Source organism: Cricetulus griseus (assembly GCF_003668045.3).
Source record: "Cricetulus griseus strain 17A/GY chromosome 1 unlocalized genomic scaffold, alternate assembly CriGri-PICRH-1.0 chr1_0, whole genome shotgun sequence".
Taxonomy (NCBI): Eukaryota; Metazoa; Chordata; class Mammalia; order Rodentia; family Cricetidae; genus Cricetulus; species Cricetulus griseus.
In genome coordinates, this window is record NW_023276806.1 from 229,116,023 (window position 1) to 229,139,113 (window position 23,091).

Genomic DNA, 23,091 nt, shown 5'->3' on the forward strand with positions numbered 1-23,091 from the left:
ATCCAGGCAATGGTGGAGAGGATAACCCAAAAGCCCTTCCCCTAAAATGAGATTGATGAGTTCTCTTTATGCCATCCTAGAGCCCTCATTCAGTGGCTGATGGAAGCAGAGACAGACATCCACAGATATACACTGAGCCAAAATCGGGAATTTAGTTGAAGAGAGGGAGGAATGAAGAACGAAGGGGTCTGTACCAGGTTGGAGAAACCCACAGGAACAGTTGACCTGAACAAGGGAGAGCACATCGACCCCAGATGCTGTTGGGGAGACCAGTACAAGACTGATCCAGACCCCTGAAATGGATGTCAATAAGGAGGCCTCTGCACTCCAGGGAGCCTCTGGTGGTGGAATAGTATTTTTCGCTGGTGTAAGAAGGGACTTTGAGAGCCCATCCCACGTGAAGGGATGCACTCTGGCCCTGGACACATGGGGAAGGGCCCAGGACCAGCACAGGAAGATTTGGTGGACTTTGCAGAGCCCCCATTGAGGGCCCTACCCTGCCTGGGGAGTGGTGGGTGGATGGGGTGGGGGAGGAGGGTTGGGGGTGAGGGGAGGGAGGAGGGAGAAGGGACTTGAAATAAGCTTGTTCCCTAACTAGAACTAATAAATAAATTTAAAAAAAAAAAGCAGCAGCACTCGAGAAAACGATGCAATGCTACAGAGCTTGGGTGGAGGGGTTTTATTGGGAGAGGAGAGGAGAGGAGAGGAGAGGAGAGGGGAGGGGAGGGGAGGGGAGGAGAGAGGAGAGCAGAGGAGAGGGGAGGGGGGAGAGGGGAGAGAGAGAGAGAGAGAGAGAGAGAGAGAGAGAGAGAGAGAGAGAGAGAGAGATCTGTCTCCTCAGAGAAATGGGGTCAAAGGGACCTTGGCACAAGGGTACTGCCTGTCAGGATTGCAGGGGTGAAGCACTTTACCAAGTCCCCAAGAGGCAGGGCTAGGTTTGCCAAATAATAACATTCCTCCCTTCTTTATTTATTAAAAAGTTGAGCAGTTGGGCATGGCAGGTTAGGGGAATGAAGACATCGAGTTCTTGAGCCTGCTTCTTGATGACCTGGGAGGAGTTGACCATCTTTGGGGGACCCAAGAAAGCTGGGGCACTGCCTAAGTACGGGGGTATCTGGTTGTTTCACTGGTGTCCAGGCTGTGAGGAATCATCTGGTGTCTCTTGGACCTGTCAAGATGCTGGCAGAGCAGAGGACAAGTTAAGTTTAGGGCAATTATTTCTTCTTTTTTTTTTTTTTTTTTTTAGGTCCTGGTGATTGAAGGGGAGGGGAATCACAAATGAGGGAGAGGGGTCTGGGGATCAGGGAAAGGTGCAGAGACTTAGACTGTTGATTGACAGCACCTATGCAGACTGCATCTGTCCTGTTTGAAGTGATTACAATGTGACTTCCTGAAACTTACAAGGATGCTTTGCAGTTATAAAAAGATAAGCTTTAAATACCTTAGCAATTTTTTACTGTTTATAATTTGTATTGGAATTTACTTGTAAAAATGGCAGTATACTCATCCCAGAAATGATTTTGTTTGAAAGCATTAACACTCTTCATTCCATCTGGAAAACTGTGACAGACGTCTTTAGCACAGTGACATGCACCTTTGAAGTCTATAGATGGAAAACTACCAAAGGGAATTAAAAATCTTGAGTTTGCATTTATGATTGTATAGTGTTTTTAACTCTGTCACAGTTGGATTAGTAGCTTATCAGAACTCCTTCCAGTACTGGTGAGACTACAAACTTTTGGAGTCTTAATACAACAGTAGCATTCTCTATGTCAGCACTTAAGCCTTTCCATCTTCAGACCTTCATAACTTGCATTTACACATCTTAACTCACTTTCTTAGACCCTGAAATTTTCTGAGGCCCTCACATCTTAAGTATTCATGGCCTCACATGAACTTTACAACACCTTCTATCTAATGCACCAGTAGAGATGCAAGTGGCTGGCCACTGAGAGTAGTCACTGTAAAGTAACTTCCTTTAAACAGAGGGATGGTAAGAAGTAATACTGAAATGTGTTTTGTGGGTTTATCCTTTTTCTGAATCTGGTACAGAGGTAAACTTAGTGTTGGCTCTAGGAGAGTGAGGCCTGTGACTGAATTTTTGCTAAAGATCTGAGAAGGCAGCTGATACCTTTCCTGTTGCTTTCAGCTGGCAAAGCTACCAGTCGTCAAACTGCATCAGAGTTCTTGAGAAGGATAAAATTTTACCTGAATTAATGATTGTTAATAACAGAAACTTACTTGCTGGCCACATGCGCAATCACTCATCAGGGTCCTCCATGGTCACTGAGGGCTGGGGTTTCAGGGAAACATTCATCTTCTGCTGTTAGGTCTAGGCCTGCCAAGCTTCAGAAAATCCTGTGAATTAGGAGTTTGTAGGAAGACCAGCCTACCTTTGCACTAAGCATCTCAAGGCAGTAAATTCCCCAGTGTCCTGTTGTCCATGATCAGAAGAGGTCTTTGTAGAACTTGAGGTGAAAGTCAGGTTTGCTGAGTGGCTAGCACTGCTAATTATGAAGCAAGTTGTGGGTGGAGGTTCCGTGCCCATCCATCTACTTAGGAGGAACTAGAGGTGCTGCCAGGAGCTGGCATGTCTCTAGGTTACAAAGAGCTTTTAATAAAACATTTGAAATGCCACATTCTGCAGATCTCTGAGCATTTCAGGACTGTTTGTGCATTGGATATATCTGAGTGGACAAACTTTGTCTTTAGATACTTGTCTTAAGCACACAGGGACATAGGTAAGGCTTTCTCCCTGTAATTAATTACATAATTACATCCATAGTTAGCATGGCTACAATGACCCTAGTACAGGATCTTCCTGGAAAACTGGATCCACACTGAGAGACTGTGGAGGGATGTTTTACTCAGAGCCCTACAGCTTAACTGTAACCGGTTGTAACTAAGCAGGTCAGATTTATGCTTGCCAAGGACAAAGAAGTAAAGGAAAATCCCCCTTTTTTAATAGAAGATTAACACTGAAAACTGACAATAGCGAAGGTCAGACAGTTTGGGAGAGAATAATCTTTTGAGATTAGTTCTGAATAGATCTTCATAACCTTAAATTTATATCACCATTTATAAGTACACACAAATTTAAAATATTTGAGACTTACTGGTTTCAGTCTAGAAGGAGATATAATGAACAGAGATCTTTCTCTTTAACTGTAGCTGCATGTGCTTACATGTGCCATTAAGTTTCATACATACAGACAGACAGACATACAGACATACAGACATACATGGAAAGTTAATGCTAGCATGCACTCATACATATAGAAATGAATCCAAATAACATGCACACCGAGAGATATATTAGACAAGAGGTGAATAAATAAAATACATTGGGACAGACAAATAGTTAGTCTTAAGTTTGCCCTTAGTAAAAATGGTGATCATCCTCATGGTAACCCTTAGTGAAGATGGCAGTGAAGTCATCTGACCTGTTTACATTTGCACTTAGTAAAGACAGCAGTGATCCTTTTAACCTTAAACACAATGGTGGCTTCCATGTGATCCCCCTTATTAATGATGGTGGGGGTCACATGGTAGCAAGACACACATGCAGGGCACAGCCATTCAGAATCACACTGGAGTGGCCACACCATACACAAATCTTTTTTTCATATGTATGAAACAGACAGGAAATGAAAAGCTCTTCCCGAGTGTCCCAATCCAGATGCTGCTTATAATCAGCTCAGTGTGACACAACCCAGGGCCAAGATTCCCTTATTGCATTTTGAAGGGTTTCCAGTTTCATTGAAAGGGGTTGGATGACCCAAAGTCCTAACTTATGCTTTAGTGATGACTAAGAACCCACTAGAGATTGCAGAAGTTTATCACCAGGTATTGCCCTATTTGTATATTCCACATAACTGTCCTTACATCAAGTTACTTTCTGTCTGAAATTCAGATACTTAGTTGAGAGTTTTGAAGAATGGAATTAGCATATACAGCTTTGTGCACCCCTTACAATAATAAGTTTTTTGATTCATTCATCTATTTATTTTATCCTAATGACTTCCTTTGGAGACAGGGTTTCAGTATGTAGCCCAGGTTGATCTTGAACATGGATATCTGTGGTAGGCATAGTTCCTCCTGCTGCTATTACTGACATATTATAACCCCTAGTCTGTCAGTAATCAGGATTGGACTCTGCCAATTTGGTGAGAAATCCATGTTTGGACAATAACAGAAACACTCCATACTTGTGTCAGCGAATGTGGACAACAGAAGATATTGACACCAGAACCAACCACAGAATTCAGAATGAATGCAATTCCTGTTAAAACAGGAATCTAAACATCTCTTGATGAAACATCAGAATGAGGACTTCACAGGCTGACTGCCAACATGACAGAACAGCACAGACACTGGACAGACCCTACAAATGCCTGAGCTCATAGGATTCCATGTCTTGGTAAACATATTCATTGAAAGAATGGCGATAAGGAACTAGCAGAAGACACTGGTATAAAGGGAATATGTGAAAGCCAGAGTGAAAGGAGCAACAGTTGTGCACACACAGGCCTCACTTGGCTCCATACAGCCTTCAACTCTCACGAGAGCCAATGGAGTTAACATAGCACAAATGATTCTGAAAGAATCTGGGTTTTATTTTTCCAAAGAGGTTTACTAATCTTCAGTACACTAATCAAATACCCACTCTGAAAGAAATTCATAATGATAACAATGCTTAATTTCTAGAATGATGCATTAAGTTGTAGATCAATGAAAAGTAAATTTAAGTCAGGGATGGAGGTTTGCCTGCCAAGAATTTGTTGAAAGTGCAATGGTGACTAGGGAAGGCATGATGATCAGTGTGTGGATGGGACTTGTTGCAAGACACAGTGGGAAAAAAGGGCAAACAGAATAAATCCTGTAGGTTAAGCTCAGTCCACCTGTCTTATCCTGTAAATAAAAACAAAAGGAAGAAATTCAGATCAGTGTCCTAAATGGTGACATGCTCAAACTGTCCCAATCCCTACAATCCCCATACCCCAGGGTTCTATCCTCTGACCTCTCCCTGTCACACACCAGGCCCTTTACGGTGTAACTTTTTAAAAACAGTAACAGACAGTTTCTGGACATCCTAGAAACTTGACCTGGCAGTGGAAAATGAACAAGAGCAGATCAAACCCTCAGAAGATGGAACTAAATGAGGAGGTGTGGGCTGGCTGAGAATCTCCATGGGATCTGGTCTATATTGTCAACTTGTCTCAGGGATGAACCCCCACTGTAACAACTGGCAAGCCTAGACATAACTGCCTCATTTTTTACCCTGGGAAAAATCCTTTTTTTATTAGCGCTCATGTAAGCATCAGGATCAAGAAGACCTGGAGGAATCTCATGATTTTTATCTCAGGAAAGTTTCCAGAACTGTGATTGCAGATCTAGATAAGGATGAGGAAACATGATGAAAGACAGCACATGAAGAAGACTAACTGGACTCCTGGTTATCTGTTCTCAGTAGAAACCTTTCCATCTGACCTCTGAGAGCAGATGATCAGGTCTGTGTCACCTCTATCTGTATCTGATGAATCTGTACATTATTTTCTTTAAGCTACACAATGGGGTTAATGTCAGCTCATCAGCACAAGACAGAGTAAGCCACTGTGTGGATGAAACTTTGCTCTCATGGGGCAGGGCACACTCTCAGCTGGGCTTGATATTCCCACAGAGACATGAACTCAGGCCCTGCCATTTTCTTATCTTTGGTACTCCTCTTCCATATCAGAAAAGTCACCAGAGCTCCCATAAGCACAGCTCCAAGAACCAGGCCAGTCACAATTGGCATGATGGGAACTGAGGCCTGAGGAGGCTCTGACGGAAGAATAGAAAGAACAGTGAGGCCTCTGACCTCTACCTGTCAGTTATGACCCTGCAACAGTTCTCCCAAGGACTCCCACTCTCGGAGAGAGGCTCTGTGCTCTCTTCCAGTCCTTACCCCATCTCAGGGTGAGGGGCTCAGGCAGCCCCTCATGGTTCACATGGCATGTGTATCTCTGCTCCTCCCCAGGAGGCACCACCACAGCTGCCCACTTCTGGAAGGTTCCATCTCCTGCAGGCCTGGTCTCTATCACCTCCATGTCCAGATTCTGGTTGCTCCCATCCTTCTGCCAGGTCAGGGTGATATCCGAATGGTAGAAATCCAGGGCCCAGCACTTTAGAGTGATATTCCCATCAGCTCTGACCTTATGGGTCACATGAAATTTCGGGATGTCTGAGGGAATATATTTAAAGATTCAGGTATTTTACTTTCTTTATGGAGACCAATCGATGTGCATGTAACCTTGTTTTGTATGAAAGGGACAGTTTGCTACAAAGAGAGATGCTGACCCCACACACCAGCCTAGTCTCCGGATAAGGATTGGGGTAATCTACTCCTTGGAAAGCTTCAGAATCAGCATGAGCCACCAGAGAGCTGGAGACTCTGGATCTCCCTCTAGGAATATGGACTTCTGGGTGTCACTGGATGGGGACTGAGACTCTGGCCTCAACACAAATGTACATGGACAGTGAACAGGCCTCACCGAGATCAGATTCAAAATGCAAATTGAAGGGAACTGCTGCTTAACTGACAGGCTGAACTCTCCAGAGAAGACTTATTATTCCTCTGGAGAGTTCCCTCTCTCTTGTTGAATTAGGAAACCCATGACACCCTTCCCATTTCATGTAAGACCAAGTTAGTATTCCAGCTTCTCCCTGCAGAGGAAGAATCTCAGGGGACAGGGCCTCCAGTCTCAGTGCAGGTGTGGCAGTTTCTTTCCTTACCTGTTCTCAGCAAAATTTCCTTCCCGTAGTCCAGCTGAGCTAAGTGTGACTGCACACATTCACCTTCCAGTAAAGGCCTCAAATTTTTTGCCTAACATTTCTTCTCAAACTCTTGGGTCAGGATCTCAGATGCCTTTCAAACTACAGTCCAAGTGCTCAGGTCCTCATTTAGTGCAAGGCAATCATGGCCATTGAAGATCATTTCATATTGATGTAGGATGTAGTTCACTCCAGACATCATCACAGGACATCGGGAACTGTACTGTGTGATATCCTGTCCAAGCCCCTACTTTCAGCCACTCTCACAGGGACAGGTTCCTTGGGGCCCCTCTGTAGCTCAGTCCCTCCCACTTGGCCTTTATAAATGGCCACACTTGAGCTTAAATTGTGCATAAAACCTGATCAATGCCCCCAGGCTTCTGTAGCCTAGTCTACATGGGTCTCATTTCACTGGGATAGATGTAAGATGTGGGCAAATAGAACAAAACTTTTGGGAGTATGAAATTTGGGATTTCTGATTCGGGTTCACTCACCAACTAACTTGATTGTAGATGTGAAGCACTTTCTTCAGAAGGCACTTGAAGAAGTCTCTTAGATTCAGCATGCCCAGAGTTGATTGCTCCCAATACTCTGGCTGCTGCTGATCCAACCAAGGTGCACAGTGCTCCAGCCTCAGAGTCTGTGTTCTGGTGTTGAATCGCTCAATATGAATGTCATCCAAGAAGACAGAAGTGAGACGCCAGGGGGTCAGGCCAGGTGAGCAGGGTTTGCAAATAGCTCAGGGAGTGTGAGCCTAGGAGCAGTGGACCTTTAGACCCAGACCTCCCACCTGGTGTCCTATGCTGCTCCCCATAGTCCTCCCAGCATAGCAGGAAGCAGGGGACAGGGGACAAGATAGAAAATAAATGAGGTCCTAAGAAGGTTCTGTCTGAACTAGGGGAGAGGCAGATTTTCCTGTATTACAGTCACAGGTGGAGAATCCATTTCTTTCCCCAGTTAGGTGCTTGCCCTTCTGACACCACACTCACCCTCTGGATGCCTGGTCTTGACAAGGTTGCCCAGGATCAGCAGGAGGAAAACCTCCAGGGAACAAAGGACTTATTTTACTTGAAGAGTGGACAGTGAGTCTCTTCTTGTCTGTGTTCAGTTTATAAAAAGGATATGGAGAAAGCTATTGGCTTTTCTAAGATTTCCCAGTGGTACTGATAGAGAGCATGGAAAAATGAACTCCTGGAAGAGAAATCTCCAGGGCCCTGCTTTCCCGGCTCACACCCAGCTCTGGGACCGTGGATCCTAGCAGCAGTGTAAGGGGACAAGTTTGTTAACCTGATCATTGTCCACCTCATCTTTTGAGTCCAGCCCATCAACGATTGTGTCAGCAATTCTCACCCTGAGATAGCAGATGTCTACCGAGTCTTAGAAATTGATTGACCATCAAAGACACTTCAGTTTGTGTGGATTATGTCAATCCATGTTCACTACATTAGAAACTGAGAAATTTAAACATTTGCTTTATTGAACTTTAATGTTAAAGTGCAAGTAAGCAGAATGTTAGCAAAAAGGAACAATTGTTTTCCAAAATACAATGAAACGGTGAAACTAATAGATGTTTACATGTCTGTCTGTTCTTATCCTAACCTTTTTTTACTATATATCTTGTTTTCTGATTTTCCTTTTTAACATTTATTTTTATGTGCTGTGTAAGCAAAACATCTTCACAAATTGTACAGGGAATAAGTTTAAAGTTTATTTATTTTTGTTAATCTATATTTCTTGTCTGTGTGTGAATGTTGAAAGAAAGTACCAGAGTCAAAGGCCAAAAGGCTGTTAGTAACTCTGGAGTAGGAAGGGTGGGGGATTGTGAGCCCCCAGACTTCTGGGACTCCAAATATGGTTGTCTGCATAGTTAGGGCATCTCTCCAATGACGGTGGCTGGAGATGGAGTGTTTTGGTTTTTGTTTGTTTGTTTGTTTGTTTGTTAGTATAACCATTTTATTAACAAAAGGAACCCATGGGGTTCAAACAAGAGTACAAAATACAATTTTTATTTTCCCCTTGGTTAAGTTATTACATTTTTAATAAAAATTTTAAAAATCTAGTGAACTTATCAAAAACATAACTCTTGCCTACTGAGTTTCTTTTTGTGCAAAACAAAAACACAGAATGCAAAATTCTGCCCAGGGAAGGAAAGATCTGTGTGCACCAAAAGGTACACACTTTTAATCTCAAACTTTAGGCATCAAAAAGAAGACCCTAAGGGCACTTTTCATTTTTCCAAAACTAAATGAGTGCAAGAGGCGACTAAACAGGCAAGTATTAGCAGCTAAAGTCTGATCTTCATTAGCAGGGTCTCTGACATAGTTTTCTACATTCACGTTATCCGGACTATAAGCTTTGGGTCAAACAGACCTTATTTCTTACGTTAGTTGTTAGAGATTTCTTTTTTCTTTTTGTTGTGTGCCTGTGAAGAGTTCTAGGTGTTCAAATACTATCTAAACTGTTTTTTGATTTTGTTTTTTTTTTTTTGTTATTACTGTAGAAAAGATGATTAGCTGTCTTTTGGCTTCCAGGCTGTAGTTTACATGCTTTGTCAAGACATGGTCCATCTCCATGAAACCAAAACAAAAGGAAAGAAAGTGACAGTGTGGACAGAGAGAAATGGAACAGGTTGGCTCCCTGTAGAAAAGCCATTGCAGCCAGTTTGCTTAGAGAAATCATGAAGTCCCCTGCAAAAACTGAAGCATAGCTAACAGTGGCATTCAAGAGAATAGCTCAGAGATGGAGTGTTTTTTATTAACATTTCAAATCATTTAATTCTTTTCTTATTCTTTAGTGCTTTGTTTCTTTTTTTTTTTTTTTTTGAGGTTGTTAAGGAAGTCCAAGACATCCACATGCCTCTGTCCCCCGAACTCTGAGAGAAATCCATGGGCCACCATACGGATCTCACTGAAGATTTTTTTTTTGTTTTGTTTTGTTTTTTGTTTTTCGAGAGAGGGTTTCTCTGTGGCTTTGGAGGCTGTCCTGGACTAGCTCTTGTAGACCAGGCTGGTCCAAACTCACAGAGATCTGCTGCCTCTGCCTCACGAGTGCTGGGATTAAAGACGTGTATGTGTCACCACCACCCGGCCTCACTGAAGATTTTTATCTTGGATACTTCGCTAGGTTCATTTAGGAGTTACTTATAATCTGAAAGTTAAAATATGATCATATCCTTCATAGTTTGCTACATCTAGATCCACAGGATAATCAAATTCATTAAGCATATTTTGTGTTATTAAATTTTAATTTCAAAATTAGAATATTATTGATCATGTTCAACAGTGTGCATATGTTTAAATGAATCTTTATCCTAAATGAAGGGTAGACATTGAGTGCAGAGGTTTGCTTATTCAGTTTACAAGTCTGTTATGCAGGATGAGGCTGACTGGCTTCTCTAAGAATTCCCGGTGGGAAAGACAAAGGCCTAAAGGGTCTTGGAAAAATTAACTACTGGGAGAGAAATCTCCACAGCCCTGCCTCAGCACTGCATATTCATCTCAGTGCCCTGTTATCCTGTGAGCAGTGTCTGGGGACAAGTTGTTTATCTTGAATCCTGTAATTGTCTTCTTGACAACATCTTTCTGAGTCCTAGCCCAGATGCTGATCTGGCTGACAGGATCAAGGAAGGAGAGAAAAGCAAACACCCATGTCTCTCACTGAAGTGTCCAGGTCTGGTTCCTGACTGGGGTTCCCATGGCCTCACTGTTATGTAGTGGTCCTTTCCTAGCCAGCTCAGTCCACCTGCAATGAGCCTTGTGTTCCTGGTGATCTTATCTCACAAGAGCCTGGGGGAGGCCAAGAAATTAGGTTGGGAGTTTCCTGCTGTGTCAGTGGTCATGCAGTCCATGTCCCAAGAGAACACAGAGGAGAAGAGACAGGAGCTGAGGAGGAAAATGTGCTTCTGACAGAACTGTGAGGATTCCCAGCTCAGACATCAGCCCAATATCTCCATATGACACCAGGCTGATCCCTCCACAGACCCCAAAACCCAGGCACTGAGCATAGTACTCTAGACATCCATGAAGGACCTTCCAAATGACAACATATTACCCAACTTGGGAGTGCACTGGCCACGATTTCATATCTCTGTGACTTAGGGTGCTGGTGTCTGCGCTCTCTCCTTTTTCTTGGTTCCTGTGCAGACATGGCCTCCTGTTGCCACATCTGTGTCCACAAACATATCCTTATTAGTTCTTATCTTACGATGGGAACAGGCTTTGTGGCTGTGGCATGGGGGACTTCCCATGTGTGTATACCTGTTGCCTGTCATTGTGGGAGCTGGGAAGCAGCAGGCAAGCTGGATGAAGCTTGGACCGGACAGGATGTCTCACACACAGAGGAGAGAAGATTCCCACCAATCCACATGCAATCTTTCCTTCTCAAAGCAAAACTTTTAGAAGGTCTGTTTTTCAGATTTACTCCTCAATAAGCATTTTAGAGTCTGTCAAGTGTGTGGCCTTTTTCCAGGCCCTGGGATCCAGACTCCCCCCCCAAAAAAAAAGCAGGCAAAACACCACTACCTTTGGAATAGAAGAATGGTTTGGTTGCTCAAAGTGCTTACTGCTCTTGCAGTAGACATGAGTTCATTTGAAAAACTCCTCAAAGGGCCACTCACAAACCGATGTTATTACAGCTGTTTGCTATTTAATGTCATCTTTTAGATCCCACAGGTAACTCCAATTGATAGGATTACTACATCCACACAAATATATACATAAGTCAAAACAAACAAGTCATTAAAATTAGTTCCCTCACTGAAAATAAAACATTTAGGGAACTGTAAAGTTGTCCTATATTCCCTAAGTTAATTTGTGTTAGTCTGTTCCTCTATTGCTGTGACAATTCTCCATGGTCAAAGGCAACTTGAGGAAAGAGTTTGTTTCGTGTGACAAGTCCCAGGACGCATTCCATCACTGAGGAAGTCAGCACAGGAACTCAAGGCAGGGACCTGAAGCTGGAAAGTCCAGGGAGGAATCCTGCCTTCGGCTTGGAATGAAAAACAGAAATAAAAATGGAAGGACTTGCCTGCTCCCAGGTATGGAGAGGAGAAAGTTTATTATAGACACGAGGGAGAACATAGCTGCCAGAGGCAGGGAAATCCAGAGAGGTCATGAGCAGCCTGAGCCAAGCTAAGAGGCCAGGCACATAAGGGGCAGATGAAAGAGATCAGGAAACCAAACAGGTCAGAGAACAGCACAGACACTGGACAAGAAGCCACAAATGCCTGACATCTTCTGATCACGTGTTCTGGTGAACGTGTTTATTAAAAGAACTGTGAATATGAGCTAGCAAGATGACAGAGGTGGGAGGGAAATGTGAAAGCCCAGGGTGAATGGAGTAACAGTTGTGCTTGTACAGGCCTCACTTGACTCTACACTGCCTTCAACTCTCATGAGAGGCAATGAACATAGCACAATGCACATGATTCCAAAACGTTCTAAGACTTTATTTTCTCCATCAAGTCTAACTCATATTTACTACAACAATCAACAACCCACTCTGAAAGAACTTGCAAAATCATAAAAATGCTTAATTTCAAGAAATATGCATTAAGTTGTAGCTCAGTGAAAACTAAAGCTCAGGCAGAGTCAGAGGTTTTCCGGCACAGCCTCTGTTGGAACAGCAATGGTGACTGGGGAAGGAATGATGATCAGTGTGTGGATGGGACTTCTTGCTGCTCAGGGCAGGGCTGCACTCATCACCTCGTTACATTGTGCTAGCAGGAGACAGACACATAGTAACAGTCTTATACAGGAAGAGAAGTCAACCGTTCTTCAGACCACAGTGGGAAAAGAGAAAACAGAACAAATCCTTTATGTTAAGCTCAGTCCAGCTGTCTTATCCTGAACAAAAATAGAACAAGGAAGAAATTCAGATCAGTGTCTTAAATGGTGACATTCTGAACACCTCATCACACATTCATACTGTCCCAATCCTTAGAGTTCTATCCTCTGGCCCAGAGTTCTATCCTCTGACCTCTACCTCTCACACCAGGCTCTTTCGGGTGTCACTTTTTAAAGCTTTAACAGAAGACTAGACATCCTAGAAAGTTGTCCTCCTGTTGGAATGTTAGCATTTCTCCCTTTTTGTTTATAGTAAAAAGTGTGTTAGGGACAGCCAGTGGGGGTGGGAAATGAGGGCACCAGGTTATCAAATCTGCTTCCTAATAACATGGGAGCATCACATTTTGGGGGAACCAGAGAGAGCTGGGGCGCTGGCCATGCCCTGGAATAGGTTGTTTCATATCCAGGCTCTGTGGAACCACCCGGTGCAATTTGGATCTGGCAAGATGCTGGGAGAGCAGAATACAAAGTTTAGGAGAAAAAAAATCCCTAGATTCTGGTAACTGAGGGAGTGGGTCCCAAGACCAGGAAACTTGAGATGACACTTATCTGGAGTGAATCTGACCAGCTCAGGTGGTTCCAAATCGACTCCCTGGAGTTTACAAGAATTTTTAAGTTTACAAAAGAGATAAGTTATAGATGCATTCAAAAACAACCAAAGGAAATGTAAAATGCTGAGCTTGTGGCTCTGACAATATAGTGGTGCAGTATAGTGGGTAGTACTGTTCCCACCAGCTAGATTAATAAGCTATGAGAATTCCATCTGTTAGCGTCTAAGTTATGGACTGTAACATAATCAGGAACATGTTTCATCCATTTACACATCTGAAATCACTTTCTTCTTATCACCAACTAAACTTTCCTACCTTCACATAAACAAACCTATAGCACCTGTTCCTTCTCCATCATCACCTTAACACTCAGGAGACACAGGTGGTTGATTGCTGAGGGCAGCCACTAATGCAGAGTTGCACTTCTGTGAGTCTCCATTTTGGGTTTGGGGGTGTGGCTATCTGGGATCTTGTTGTTTCTTACCACCTAGGCAACTTTGACAGTCTTTATGCCTCCTGCTCTGTGGCTAAAGACTGGTAGTCCTGTAACAACAGCTAATTAGTTTAACTAGAGATTGTGAATGGGTCATTGGAGATGCAAGGAAGGGCACTGATGGAGCAGGGTGTGTTTAGGAGAGACAGGAGAGTGGGGAGAGGGGTCAGGAAGGAAAGAGTCTAGAATTCCCAACAAGGTGAAGTAGAGTACAGTTTTGGGGTGAAGCCTCATTCTTCTGGAATTGGAGACAGGTAGTTAATATCAGTGTCCTCTGCAACTTATGGGAACAGGGACCTATTGGGGTTCTGTGTATGAAGAAAGATTATCTTGAGCTAGGGTGTAAAGTGTTTGAGGTGGGATAAGTGAATCCAATGAGGGGATCCCTAAAACTTAGCAGGATCCCTGCCATTTAGGGGGATAGGGTGAGGGGCCTTGGTCTGGAGAAGAGGTAAGGACCTGATCCCTGATGTTGATTGGGCATGGACCGGGTAGGAAGTGGTTGGTAAATTTCCATAGGAAAGAACTGAGATGATAGAGTAGAGGGGTGAGTCCATAATCGGGGAGAGATGAGGGTTGGATGGGAGACTGGAGGTTAGAACCAGCCACCCATGCATGAGTTCAAAGGGCAAGATTGGAAGGGGTCACTTTAGGAGATCCTGGAGCCTGATAAGGGCCAGAGACAAGAGCTTAACCCAGTCAAGGTGAAGTTCCGGTGACATTTTAACAAGAATGTTTTTAAGGAGCAGTTAGTTCATTCTATCTTTCCTGAGGACTGAGATATGAAAATGACAAGGGATGCTGAGAGTTTTAGATAGCATTAAGGAGATCTGGGAGGTGAATTCAGGACCATTGTTTGACGGGAGAGAGGTGGAGATTCAGAACCAGGGAATAATCTCACAGAAAAGGATTTAAGACACTGTTTGAGGTCTTTAGCTAGTGGTGGGTAGGAATAGGGGGGGCTGCAGTATCTGGAGTTAGGATATGACAGTTGATAAATTTTACAAGAAGCAGTGATAGTTCTTAAGAAATGCAAGTCCTCAAGGGTGGGCTGGAGATGAGCCTTGACAAAATGAGACAGAGCCTGGCTATTAGGATGAAAGACCTGGTGTAGACAGGGCAGAATTTGGTGAGTGTTAGAAGGTGACTGTGGGGATGTGGGTTGTAGCACATGGACTCCCTGTGGTGGGCTAGGTGAGTCTGGCCTTGGGGGCTGCTGTTCTAGCTGCCTCGTCAGCTAGGTTATTTCCCTTAGGGATGATGGATTTGTTGGTCTGATGAGACTAACAGAGAATAATTCCTATAGCTTTGGGGAGATGTGAGGCTTTTAGTGTTGCCATAATTTGACCTAAGGTATTTATGTTGTAAGAATCCCTATTCTTTCCAGATGTCAGTGTGGGACAGGAGGGAATAAAAAGCATATTTGAGTCTGTATAAATGTTTAGGGATTGTCCTGTGCTAATTGGAAGGCACGGGTGAGAGCTATTTCTTCAGCCTGCTGATTATTGGACTGGGTGGGGACTGCCCAGGTTTCAATCACTCCATTATTTGACACTGTGGCATAGCCTGTTCTGTGCATTCCCTCATGTAAAAGGGAGCTTCCATCTATGTGCCAGGCATAGCCAGCCCCAGGCAATGTGCCCTCCTGGATGTGTGAGGAATGGGGCAGTAGTTCTTCTAGGGTTTCAATGCAAGAATGAGATGAGGAGTGGTCAGTGTTTGGTCAAGGAAGGAGAGTTGAGATACTGAGGTTGGGGAATACTGGAGAGTAAGTGTGGCATCTTCTACACTCTCCAGTGCCAACTGGAGAGAAAGAACACAGGCAGGAGGTAGAGTTGTTAAACCTTTATAATTTAGGAGATAGGACAGGTTGTGGGGAGAGAAGAGAGTGGTAGGTCACCCAAAAGATATTTTTTTTATTCATACATGAGGAGATCATCAGCTTCTAAAGCTTGTAGGCAAGTGTCCATCCTGGGTAGTTAGGTCTAGTTTTTTTGGTTGGTGTTTTTTTGTTTTTTTGAAGGTATGATACAGGTGCTAAGGAAGTCTCAGCTGGTAGCCTAGAACTCCAAGGGCATATCGCTGTTTTTCTGTTACATAGAGGAAGGAAGGACCAGTTAGGTATGAGAGATGAAGGGCTGCAGCTTGGGGTGGGGGGTTGGCTGTTGAAGCTTCTGAAAGGGCTTAGTAATGGGATCCAGGTGGAGTTCATTGTGGGGACAAGGGCTGCCACATATAAGGGGCAAGCAAGGGGGTTAAAGAGGGGATCCAGGAATGTCAGAAAGAAGCCAGCTAATTCTAGAAATGATAAAATTTCCTCTTTAGTAGAGGGGATTACAAGAGACTAGATTAGGTGTTTCCTATCTAAAGTAATGGCTTTATGGGTTGGGGTAATGCTTAGTAAGTAACCTAAGGAGTGGATAGTTGGACCTTGAAAGGTGAGACTCCATAGCTCCGGTTGGGCAATAAATTTAGAAGAGCAGGAGTGTTAATTTGGCTAATTTGTAGGGACAGGCTACAAAGGAGAATGTCACCTACATATACGTGTTTAGATTTGGAGAGAGACAAAGAGGGTTAGTAGGTCAGAAGCTAGGGCCTGGTCAAATATGTATGGGCTGTTGAAACCCCTGGGGTAGGACAGTCCAGGTAAACTGTGTGGAGACAGGAGTGTTAGAGTAGTCCAGGTGAAGTCAAAGATATTTTGAGACTGAACGCTGAGAAGGATAGAGAAATAATCTTGAGATCCAGAACTGAGAAATAAGAGGTCCCTGAATGTATAGTTGAAAGGAGAGCTTAGGGATTACGTACAACAGGATAGAGGGAGAACACTGCAGAATGAATGAGGAAGTTAATTGGCTTTGTGTGGATCTAAAAAGTAAACATGCCTGTGTGTATTATATTAGTATATATTGACTGTCATAAGAACTGAGAGTTTTGAGACCCTAACTTTATCGATGATGATATCAAATAATTGCAACCTGGGGTCTAAAGTTGTTCTTGAGGATCAAGGTACATTTGTTCCTATCACAGAGGACAGTCAGAACTTGTGAATTCTATCCTCATGATTGTCATTAGGACAGCAATCCCTCAGACACCTCTCACCAGTCATACTAGCAGAACTAGGGTCCCAGACACTCTGGAAAATCGCAGCTGTGGCCCTGGAAGACCCTCATCTACTCCCCATACTCAGGACCCTTCTGCTGAATTCACTGCATCTCAGGCATCAACCCAGGAGTCAGTTCCCTGCCTGAAGGGCCTGTGTTCCAAGTTTCATCCCAGAGGCCAGGACTGGATACTTTGCTGCTGAAATACCACATGGAGAGTGAGTCTGTGGGCAGTGTGTGAGGTACCCTCCTGGCCAGAAGGTTAAGTTAGCATGGAGGCTGAAAGGGATCAGCAGAATAGACCAGAGAGACGTGTAAGCCCTGCACACAGGTAGAAATGAGAGGACCAGGGCACCTCCACTGAGATCAGGGGATGTGAGGAAGCTGAGCTCACATCTCCTCTCTTGGATAAAGGATTGTTGCCTTGTCCTGTTTTTGAGGGACTCTAGCATTTGCTGGGAAATGGGCTCCTTGCCTGAGGCAGGTAGTCTGTTCCACAGACACACATACAGGAAGATCCCCATCCCATGCTTCAGACACCTGACTTACCTCCCCTGCCCCCTTTTTAAGGGTTCTGCTCCTAGGACTCCTTAACAAGAGTTTGAGAATCTCCAATGTGCATTATCTCTGGGATCCAGAGAAGCACAGTAGAGTGCTGCACCCTGCGGGGCATAATGGGAGCTTCCACCCTGATATGTTACAGTCACCAAAGAACCTAGAACAATAGGGTCAGGGGAGAGCAAAGAACAGACAGCAAGACAGGTTTCTTATCAAGCTGCAATTTTTATTTTTCACAGGGACCCTATATAGGGGTGCCAAGCGAGGATCTTGGCAGACAGGGAGAGGTCATTTGAGGCCATTTGCCTGATAACCAGACTGAGGAATGTCCCTGTGCATGAGTCCTTGAAGGAAACTGGGGAGTGCAGGATGCTTGGTTAGGTCAGACAGTGCAGGTGTTAGTCAAAAGACAAAAGGCTTGTTAGATTAAAGAATGTGGAAGGGAGTTGCTAGGAAATCTGACCATGAAATGTATCTTTTTTCTATAAACTACTTCTGTGAGCCCAAATGCTATGTATCAAGAGGAAAGGATTAAAGGCAGCTATTCTTTTAACATAATGGGTTATTCTTAAATTGCTGGCAGTCTTCTGCCCAAGTATCTTACAGGTGCAAGGTTACTTTTGCCATGGCTCCCAACACTAGAGAAAATGCTGGACTGTGCTTTAGGAACCAAATGCAGTCTGTCTTATGAGCATTCTATGGGAACTGGAGCAAAATCTCTGTCCTCAGGCATTGCATAAAGTGTCTAAAATGTCAATGATGTCAGTTAAACAGAGAATACAATTGGTTTCGTCTAAATCATTCTTCTTGCTCTCTATTCTGTGACCCTCTCTGTAGACAGCTGTTAACACAGGATTCCCTTACTTAATTTTGAACAGTTTACAGTTCAATTGAATGTGATTGGATGACCAGAAGTCCAATGCTTATGCTTTAGTGACAGCTATAAAATACTCTAGGGATTCAAGACGTTTATCACTAGGTGTTGTCCTATTTGTATATTCCACATAACTTTCAACAAATCAACCTACTTTCTGTGTGAAATTCAAATATATAATTGAGAGTTTTGAAAAATAGAATTAGCATAGTACAGCTTTGTCCATCCCTTATATTAATTTTTTAAATTATTTATTTATTATATTTTAATGACTTCCTCTAGAGACATGATCTCAGGATGCATCTCAGGTGGATCATATCTTGCATATCTCCAATCGACAGAGCCTACTCCTGCCTGCTGGTATTACTGACATATTAGAGCCCAAGGTCTGTCACTAACCAGGCTTGAACTCTGCCAATTTGGTGAGACTACAACAAAGATCCACTTTTGGACAATGACAGAAACACTCCATACTTAATGTCAGCGAATGTGGACAATAGAAGACATTGGCAGCAGAGTCAAACACAGAACTGAGAACAAAAGTAATTCCTGTAGAATAAGGAATCAAACCATATCTTGATGGAACATCAGACTAAAGCCTGTGGAGAATGACTGCCAACATGATAGAACAACACAGGCACTGGACAGACTCTAGAAATGACTGAGAACTTTCGGTCACATGTCCCTGAGAGCAGGATTAGAAAGAACAGGGATTAGGAGATAGCATGATGACACAGGTATGAAGGGAATAGGTAAAAGCCCAGGGTAGGAGGAGTAACAATTGTCCACACACAGGCTCCACTAGGAACCACACAGCCTTCAACTCTCATGAAGGCAATGGAGTTAGCTAAGCAGAGAATATTCTAAAAGATTATGAAGTTTTATTCTTTTCCAACAAGTTTACTCATCTTTAGTACACTTATTAAATATCCACTCTGTAAGAATTTCCATAAACATAAAAAAATCTTAATTTTAAGGGACATGCATTAAATTGTAGCTCAGTGAAAACTAATCTATCAGGGATGGAGGTTTGCCCGCCCTGCCTTTGTTGGAACAGCAATGGTGACTGGGGAAGGATGGGACTTTTTGCTGCTCAGGGCAGGGCGACCCTCATCACCTGGTTACACTGTACTCACAGGAGACAGACACATAGTAACAGTCAGATGCAGGAAAGGAAGTCATCAGTTCTTTAGGCCACAGTGGGAAAAGAGAAAGCAGAATGAATCCTGTTAGGCTCAGTCCAGCTGTCTTATCCTGTAGAAGAGAGAACAAGGTATAAATTCAGATCAGTGTCTCAAAAGGTGACTTTATAAACATCTCATCACACACTCAAACTGTACCATTCCCAGGAATGACCTCTCCCTGTTACAGACACTGCCCTTTAGGGTATCACTTTTTAAAACTAAAACAACACTGGCAATACAAAAAAACAAAAAACAAAAAACAAAACTTTACCTCCCAGTGGTAAGTGATACAATAGGAGATCAGCCTCTAGAGATGGAACTGAATGAGGAGGTGTGTGCTGGCTGAGAACGTCCAGGGCAACCTATCATTATGCCACAGCTCTCTCAGGGATGAGCCCTGACTTGTAAGGACAGGCAAGCCTAAACATAGATGCTTTATCATCTTTTGCCCCTGAAATAATCTCTTTTATTAACACTTATGGATGCATGAAGGTCTAAAAGGCCTAGAGGAATCTAATGGTTCTTATCTCATGGAAGTTTCCAGAAATGTGACTGCAGATCCAGATAAGGATTAGGAAACTTGATGGAAGACTGCACATGAAGAGGACTAACTGGACTCCTGGTTACCTGTTCTCAGTAGGAACCTTTTCATATGACCTCTGAGAGCTGAGGATCAGGTCTCTGTCACCTCTGTCATTGCAGTGATGAATCTGTATATTATTTCCTTTATGCTTCACAATGGGGTTAATGTCAGCTCATCAGCACAGGAGAGAATAAGCCACTGTGTGGATGAAACTTTGCTCTCATGAGGCAGGGCACAGTCTCAGCTGGGATTGATATTCTCAGAGAGACAGGAACTCAGACCCTGCATTTTCCTTACCTTTATTCCTCCTCTTCCATATCAGAAAAGTCACCACAGCTCCCATATGCACAGCTCCAAGAACCAGGCCAATAACAATTGGCATGATGGGGACAGAGGGCTTAGGAGTCTCTGACAGAAGAATAGAAAGAACAGTGAGGCCTCTGACCTCTACCTGTCAGTTATGACCCTGCAACAGTTCTCCTGAGTACTCCCACTCTCACTGTGAGATACTCTGTGCTCACTCCTACTGCTTACCCCATCTCAGGGTGAGGGGCTCAGGCAGCCCCTCATGGTTCACATGGCATGTGTATCTCTGCTCCTCCCCAGGAGGCACCACCACAGCTGCCCACTTCTGGAAGGTTCCATCTCCTGCTGGCCTGGTCTCTATCACCTCCATGTCCAGATTCTGGTTGCTCCCATCTCTCTGCCAGGTCAGGGTGATCTCAGCATGGTAGATATCCAGGGCCCAGCACCTTAGAGTGATATTCCCATCAGCTCTGACCTTATGGGTCACATGTAATTTTGGGATGTCTGAGGGAATAAATTGAAACTTTCAGGTATTTTTTTTTATTCTTTGTAAAGATCTGTCAATGTTCATTTAACCTTGTTTTGAATAGATGGGACAGTTTGCTAGAAGAAGAGATACACTTTAGCCTAAACCCAGGATAAAGGTGGGGTAATCTACTCCAAGGAAAGTTTCAGAATCAGTGTGAGTCAGCACAGAGCAGAAGACTCAGGATCTCCCTCTAGGAATATGGACTTCTGGTTCTCACTTGATGGAGACTGAGACTCAGCAACTCTGGGTCAGATCACAAATGTACATGGACAGTGTACAGGCCTCATTGAGGTCAGATTGAAAACGCAAATGGAAGGGAACTGCTGCTTAACTGGCAGACTGAAGTTCCCAGAGAGAAGACTTCTGTCTCTGGAGAGTCCCTCTCTGTTGTTGAGTTAGCAAACCCATGACACCCTTCCCCTTTCATGCAAGACCAAGTTAGTGTTCCAGCTTCCCCTGCAGAGGAAGAATCCTCAGGGGATAGGGGCTCCAGTAGTGGAGCCGGTGTGGCGGTTGCTTTCCTTACCTGTTCTCATCAAGAACGCCTTCTCATAGTGCAGCTCATTGAGGAGGTAGTGCACACATCCATTCATTAGGTAAGGTGTCACAGATTTTGCAAACACTGTATTCTCCCACTCTTCCATCAGGATCTCAGCTGCCTTGCCAAATGCAGTCCAAGTGTTTAGGTCCTCATTCAAGGCAATGTTATCATGGCCATCGAAGATTAATTTACATTGTCCACGACTGAAGTTTCCTCCAGACAGCACATCACAGGCAATCAGGATCTGCACCGTGTGATAACCTGTCCAAGCCCCTGCTCTCAGTCACTCTAAAGGGGCCAGGTTTTTAGGGGCCCTCCTGGGGCTCAGTTCCTCCCCCTTGACCTTTATAAGTGGCAGCATTTGAGTTTAAATTGTGTAGAAAACTGTGTCAATGTCCCAAGGCTCTCTGCATCCTAGTCTATATGGGTCTCATTTTGCTGGGGCAAATCTAAGATATGGGGAAATGGAGCAAACCCATTGGGAGCTTGAAATGGGGGATTTCTGATTCAGGGTCACTCACCAGTTTCACTTTGATTGTACAGGTGAAGCACTTTCTTCAGTAAATCGTTGTAGATGTCAATTAGTGCCAGAATGTCCCGTGTCACATTATCCCAGTCTTTTGGCTGGTGCTCATCCACCCAAGGAGCACAGTGCTCCAGCCTCCGAGTCTGTGCTATGGTGTTGAATCTCTGAATATGAATGTCATCCAAGTAGACACCAAGGATGAAGTGGGGCTCCAGGAGGTCAGGCCAGGTGAGGAGAGTTTGCAAAAAGCTCAGGGAGTGTGAACCTAAGTGCAGTGGGCATTTAGATATACACCTCCCACCTAGTGTCCTATGCTGCTGCCCACAGTCCTCCCAGGAGGGCAGGGAACAGAAGACAGGGGACATGGGACAAGATGTAAAAATGAATAAGGTCGTAGAAAGTTCAGGCTGAGCTCGGGGAGAGGCAGACTTTCCTGTTCTAAAACCCCAGAGTTGGAATCTACATTTTTCCCTCCTGACACCCACACTCACCCTCTGGATGCCTGGTCATTGTGACATTGGACAGGATCAGCAGGAGGAGAGCCTTGGGAACAAAGGTCTTCATCCTTCTTGAAGACAGGACACTGAGTCTCTACTTGTGTGTATTCAGTTTATAATCTTGATATGGAAATGGCTGATTGGCTTCTCTAAGAATTCCCAGTGGTAGTGAGAGAGGGTATTGTTGTTGGGTCATGGAAAAATGAACTCCTCAAAGGGGAATCTCCAGGGCACTGCTTTCCCAGCTCAGACCCAGCTCTGGGACCTGGGATTATAGCAGCAGTGTACAGGGACAAATTGGTTATCCGGGTCATTGTCCACCTCATCCTGATCAAAATATCCTTCTGAGTCCAGCCCAGAGGCCATTCAGTCACAATTCTCTCATGGGAGATGTTGTTTTGCATGCTGTGAATATGTGTTTCTCTTATTGGTTGATGAATAACGCTGTTTCAACCAATGGACAGACAGGGTATTGCCAGGCAGTAAGATGCCATGTAGTTGCCAGTAAATTACAACATCCAGGCATTCTCCAGTAAGCCAAGACCACGTGGAGATACACTGATTAATAGTTATGGGTTAATTAATAAGTGAGAGGCAGCCAATAAGAAGTCTGAGCTATCAGCCAAAGAGCTTATAATTAACGAATTCTCTCTGGTTTTTTTTTTTTTTTTTGTGTGTGTGTGTGTGTG

The 23,091-nt window shown here is 43.9% G+C and overlaps 2 protein-coding genes across 2 annotated transcripts; both read right to left on the reverse strand.

Annotated features, from left to right (window-relative positions):
• Positions 1-5,635: 5,635 nt before the first annotated feature.
• On the reverse strand, positions 5,636-7,012 carry LOC100758095 (patr class I histocompatibility antigen, A-126 alpha chain-like). Its single transcript, XM_027388658.1, is given in 3 exon segments — positions 5,636-5,823; positions 5,948-6,223; positions 6,775-7,012. Coding segments are annotated over 3 exon segments (702 nt in total).
• A 13,250-nt stretch (positions 7,013-20,262) lies between these two features.
• Positions 20,263-22,469, reverse strand: LOC100758095 (patr class I histocompatibility antigen, A-126 alpha chain-like). The gene is made up of 5 exons (XM_035451419.1): positions 22,397-22,469; positions 21,901-22,170; positions 21,365-21,640; positions 20,538-20,813; positions 20,263-20,411 (listed from the first exon to the last, which is right to left on the reverse strand). Exons 1-5 carry the CDS (start codon positions 22,467-22,469, stop codon positions 20,263-20,265), a joined length of 1,044 nt encoding a protein of 347 aa, XP_035307310.1.
• Positions 22,470-23,091: the final 622 nt, after the last annotated feature.